The sequence below is a fragment of the Procambarus clarkii genome, chromosome 49 (genome assembly GCF_040958095.1).
Source record: "Procambarus clarkii isolate CNS0578487 chromosome 49, FALCON_Pclarkii_2.0, whole genome shotgun sequence".
Lineage (NCBI taxonomy): Eukaryota > Metazoa > Arthropoda > Malacostraca > Decapoda > Cambaridae > Procambarus > Procambarus clarkii.
The window spans coordinates 12,274,500-12,280,499 of NC_091198.1; the positions used below are offsets into that span (position 1 = coordinate 12,274,500).

At 39.3% G+C, this 6,000-nt stretch overlaps 1 protein-coding gene across 1 annotated transcript in view; it reads right to left on the reverse strand.

Moving 5' to 3' along the window:
- LOC123763413 (collagen alpha-1(I) chain-like) overlaps positions 1-2,078 on the reverse strand; it is a 34,601-nt gene extending 32,523 nt beyond the window's left edge. Inside the window, exon 1 of the mRNA XM_069303203.1 lies at positions 1,922-2,078. Within this exon, the coding sequence (XP_069159304.1) occupies positions 1,922-2,078 (157 nt within the window). The remainder of the gene's footprint in view (positions 1-1,921) is intronic.
- Between the last annotated feature and the right edge of the window lie 3,922 nt (positions 2,079-6,000).

A 6,000-nucleotide genomic window follows, 5' to 3' on the forward strand; every position in this document is an offset into this window, starting at 1 on the left:
TGGGGCCCAGAACCGAAACCAAATGACATTCTGCCATTTCTCCGAGAGAGAGAATCCAGAAAGTCAATGAAGCTTTACAGATAACTGCTGGGTTCTCAAGACTCAAAAACCACTAAATTGCCAAATAACTCCCCAAAGAATGCAACATAAACAAAAGACAACAGATACAGCTGGCTAGAACCTATTAGAACCAAATGCAGTCGCTAGGTGGCCTGGAGCTTGGTCCAGCATCAGCTATCAGATCAGTTCATCTGCTGATGTATAGCTTTGAGTAATGTTGTAGTGATCCTTTGTTTCATCATCTTGCAGCAAGTCCCAGAACTTCTAAGTTAAGTACCAGCCATCCTAGGACTTGTCCTGTGGAGGCTGTTTTGCAGATGTATCCTTTCTTTAGAGTACAGTATTTGCTTCATGTGCATGTTTTCTGTCTGGTTGTTGTGTGAACTTTTGTGGCCATTTTTGTTCCGAACTGCATGTGCCCAGTGGTTACTTTTCTGGATATTTGTGAACACTGCTCTTGCACTGGCACAGTTCTTTGGTGTAATTACAGTTTAAGTGCTACACTTGGGGTGTCTTGGCTTCCCAGTACAGTGGTACCTCCACTTACGAATTTAATCTGTTCCCAGAGACAGGTCGTAAGTCAAAACAAATTTTCCCATAAGAAATAATGTAAATTGAATTAATCTATTCCACACCCCCAAAAATATTAACTTTAAAATAGCACTTTTATACTAGCTACAATATCTTACCTTTACTGAGGACTCTTGTTGGCATATAGAAGATGGTGAGGAGGTGGGGGGGGGGGAGAAGAGGTGTTACTGTTTGGAAGGGGTCTTCTTCCATTATAACATCAGGCAGTGATAACTTCTCTGGGGTACTCTCTTCTACATTTTACCTGCATACCACTAGGATCTGGTTGTGGTTTACTGCTTGTTTATCTCACTAATAACCCTTCCATAGAGAGACTTTTTCCCTACGTCTGAACGTGATGCCTCACTACATCTGTAGTGAGGCATCACAGTGTCATTAAAAAGGTTAAGGCAATGACCTACTGCAGCTTGATTTGGGTGAGCCATTTCAACAAAACTTTGCATTTCTTCCCATACTGCACACCACTTCTTAATTGTAGAGGAAGGGACATACTGTACTGCCGCCTCCTCCCCTGAAGAAAGTTCGTCAGCTGCCTCTTGTTGCTGCTCCCTGTGAAGGGCTAGAGTTCTTCAATGGTTAGTTCGTTGCTGGGTTCCTCCACCAACTCACAATACTGTGAATGCCACTTCTTTTTCTAAATTTCTCAAATCATCCCCTGCTTGCCTTAAACTTTTTTGTATCTGTATCACTCATTCCAGGGGTTTCTTTATACAGCCCGTCCTCCAAACAAAAATCCAAAAGTGATTCCATGCACCCGCCAAACCCCGTTTATGAATGAAAAGCGGTTTACACACGACTCACAACTGCTGACGTTTGAACATATCCGGAACAAGTGTTTCACCGACGAATTTTGTTCGAATCACAACGCTATAAATGCTTCACCCACATACTACAAATAATCGCCAACAGAACCTAAACACCTAACCTAACCTATCCTATGCCTATATATGCACAATATGCTATTATAATATTAATTTATACTTGAGAAAATTCCCGTTTTGAATGAACAGCAAGTTAAAATTTATGAATGCGTCTGTGGGGTTGACCGCTGGATGTAATGGACTTGAGTCAAGGACGGGTTCCTTTATAAGATCTTCATGCAATAGCCTTGCTTTTTCACAACTGATGGCCTCTGAAATGCTATCACCTTGTTGTGTATCCAAATTAATAATAACTTTTAAACATCCTCAAGTGTTTGTGTTCTATGTTTTGTGAATATTGATATGCCTTTTACCACTTAAGGACTCGTATCCTTTTTCTTAGCAAGTACGGTGGATATCGTTGACAGATTTGTTGTACTGCCTAGCTAGATTAACAATCCGCACACCATCTTCATGTTTACGAATGATCTCTTGCTTTTTCTCTATGGTCATCCTCATATGCGTTTTCTTAGGTTGAATGTTACCACTGACTTCCTTGGGACCCATGGCATGATATATAATACTTTGTTAAAAAACAAATAAGCACAAAAACAATGAAATTCTTTACAAACACGAGTCATTAAGCGAGCGGCTCTGGTAAACTGAGGTGGGGTCGCCTATGCCACCAGGAACCACATGCACGGTCGACCCATACATGTATCAACAAAGTCGCTAATTGAGGTAAAGGTCATAAGTCGAGCCGCATTTTTCGACAAAATTGGGGCCATAACTCGAAAAAGTCATAAGGGCAGTCGTAAGTCAAGGTGTCACTGTACTATGTCGTATAACGCTTTGAAACTATTGATGGCTTTGGCCTCCACCACCACCTCACTTAGCTTGTTCCAACTGTCTACCACTACAAAAGAAAACTTTCTAATATTTTTTTTGGCTCCATTGTTTCCCAAGCTTGAACCTGTGTCCTCTTGTCGTAAAGTTGCTGGTTTCAGAAATTCCTCCTTGTCAATTTGGTCGACTCCTGTTAGCAGTTTGTAAGTGGTTATCATATCATATCTCTTTCTTCTATCTTCTAATTTTGGCAAGTTTAACGCCTCTAGTCGTCTCTCCTTGTAATTTTTTTTTTTCAGTTCCGGAAGCCATTTTGTAGCATGCCGTTGTACCTTTTCCAGTTTATTTTTGTGCTTCTTGTGATTTGGGCACCATACAACTACTGCATATTCCAATTTTGATCTCATAAAAGTCACGAACAGTTTCTTTAGTATTTCACCATCTATATAATTAAAAGCAAGTCGGAAGTTGTAAAGTGATGCATATGCTCCTCTCTCAATGTTCTTTCGCACACTCTCCTCTCACAATGTTCTGTATGTGTTCCTCTGCCAACGGTTTACTATCCAAAATAACCCCTAGGTCTTGTTATTAGAGTTCTGTAATTTCTTTCCACATAATTTGTAAGTTGTGTGGTTTATTTTCTCCAATTCCACATTCCATAACATGGCATTTATTCACATTGAATTTCATTTGCCACTTAATGCTCCAAGGACTTATTTTATCTAGATCAATTTGAAGGGCATTACAATCATCTGTGTCTCCCATCTTTTTCAGTATCTTAGCATCATCCGCAAACATGTTCACATGATTATGTATTCCTTTTGGTAGATCGTTTATGAAGACTATGAATATGACTTTTTTTTTTAACACTTTTGGGTGTGTTCTATATGGGTGCTAAGGTTTAGTGTCTTGTCTAGATATAGGCCAAGGAACTTTCTCTCATTTTTAATGCTAATGTTGACATTGTCTAAGGTGAATTTGATTTGATGAGTTACTTCCAAATAAAATGTAGCAGGTCTCTTCTATGTTTGGTGAGAGTTTGTTGCTTGTCATCCACGAGTGAACATTTTTATACTTATTATTTACAATGTTATTTAGTGTGTGGGGGTTGGGATCTGAACAGATAAAGATAGTATCATCACCAAATGGTATAGGTTTAAGAATATTAAGAGCATTTGGCAAATCGTTGATATATACAAGACACAGGAGAGGTCCTAAGATGCTGCGGTGTCGTCGTGGGTAATGGTAGAGTGCGAGAGGTTATGTAACTGATGGCTACATATGGTGTCTTAAGATATAGTCAAAGTTCAGAGTGAGGCCTCGAATTCCATAATAAAGAAGCTTAAGTAGAAGTTAGTTATGATTTAGAGGATCAAAGGCCTGTCTCAGGCCAATGAAGAGGCCAATAGGGGACTTTTTTTATTTTTTTTTGTCAAGAGCTTTGTAGATTATATCAAGCAGATTAATAATGGAATCATTGTACTCTTGATGCTCCAATTTTGCTTGGGAATGGAAGCCAAACTGGCAAAGATTTAATGCGTTGAATTTTACAAGGTAGGAGCTGTTTGTAAATGATTTTTTCACATTTTTTATAGTATTGGAGAGTTTGATATTGGTCTGTAGTTATTTGTCAGCTATATCACCCCTTTTATAAACTGTCATTATTTTTTTTTTAAGGATATCAGGAAATGTGTGATGCTCAAGAGATTTGTTGAATAGTAGAGCTATGGCTGGTGCAAAACTATGAGAGGCACTTTTATAAATCATAGTTGGTATTTCGCTAATGTTGCAAGCTTCGGTTTTAAGTGAATTATTGATATGTCTGTCAGATTAATTGGCAAAACGAGTAGCATGTTAGAATAGCTGCTGGTGTGATATAATAATGTAGATATAAGACCCAGACAAGTGTCTGGGTCTCTGGGATTTTTTCTGGCAAAGTTAGCACTAATTGATGAAAAATAAGCTATTAAATTCAGTTCCCATTTCTAAGTCAGTTGCAAGTGTGTAACCATCCTTGGAGAAAGTAATCTGCTTATTATGTGATTGTTATTTAAATCCTAGGTTGTTAGAGATGGCTTTTCATGTTTCCTTTCCTTCGATTGCAACTGTCTCCTTTTCTGGTGAAGAATGAGTCGGTGCACTTCTGGAGGGGTTCTTTGGTTATTCATGTTGGGTTGATTCAGCCAGGGGATGCATCTTTTGTTGTGTCCATTGGTGGCGATTTGTCACTACCTGCATGCCACTGCCTCAGCTTCAGTGGACACTCTTTGAGTTGATCTTGTCTCCTTGGTTCCCCGTTCCTAGGCTCATATTTCTTAGGCTGTCTGCGGCTTCATCAAACCTAACTATGTCTTGGGCAAATATTTGAGCTTGGAACCTTTGGTGGAATAACAAGGCCATGATGGCCAGGTATTTAGTCAGTGTCCCTGGTCCTCATCAGTCCTGTGTTTTGCAGGGTTGTTTCCTGGCCATTAGTCTCTACTTCAACTTGGTGGTTGAAGTTGGTGGTTGCCTCTCCTCTTTGGCAAGTCCCTCTAATTTTCTCTGTAGCTATTTAGCTACAGGAAACCACCATGGGGGCTTCCCCAGAAACCCAGCATTGAATGTAATGAAACGCCTCTTTCATGTAGAGCCCTGGTGGTTCTGTCTCTTCCCTCCTCTCCCATGTTCATCGGCTTGATGCAGTGCGTATCTGTTCCTGAACTCGTCTGATAGCTGACACTGGAACGAGCTCTGGGCTACCTAGTGGCAGCATTCAGTACTAATAGGTTCTAGCTAATTTTTTTTTTTTTGTGTGTGTGTGTGTGTGTGTTTTCTTTGGCGAGTTATTTGGCAGTTTAGTGGTTTTTGAGTCTTGTGAACCCAACAGTTGTCTGTAAAAGTTGCTGACTTTTTGGATGCTTTCCTGGTGAAAAGGTGGGATTGTTATTTGTTACCTGTGCCTTATATGAGGGGGTGGCCAGTTTTTGGCTCAAGTTCCAGGTAGGTCATATGAACTCAAGCAACTGATGTAACTGGTAGATTGGAGAAATCTCAGCAAGATAGCTACAGGTAGCCACCAGGGCTCTACCAGAAAGAGGCATTTCAATATGTTTAATGTTTTATATAACATAACAGTGGGCCAGTTGTTCCAAAGGTAGACTATAACATACTTAATTTCTTCTGTGACACCAACAGCCTGAGGATTTTAAGCACATTTTGCCAAGTGTTCTTTTATTATTTGGTAGGAAAAAGCAGAGGGAGAGAGAGATCGCCCCCAGCACTAAGGGGTGACTCCCTAAGTCGCCCCTTAGTGCTGCCACTGAATGTACGATATAATACAGTACTGTAATCACAATCAAAATGGTATACTTTTTTATTATGCATCTTATGAATATTGTTACTGCATGTACAGTTACTTTTCTTACACATAGTTCTTCTTAAAGCTTATGATTGCTTCCAAGTTTGATAGAACTTTATGCAAAAATGTAAACAAAGGTATAATATAATTTTCATTAGGCATCACTTGCATACAAATGGCCATTGTCATTCTTTAATTTATATTTTTATTTGAATTGTAATTTCTTTGCATTGTACTCCATCAAGCAGGTACTACTGTACAGTTTAGATTTGGTAAAGTCATTTTTATTTACAGTGATAATTT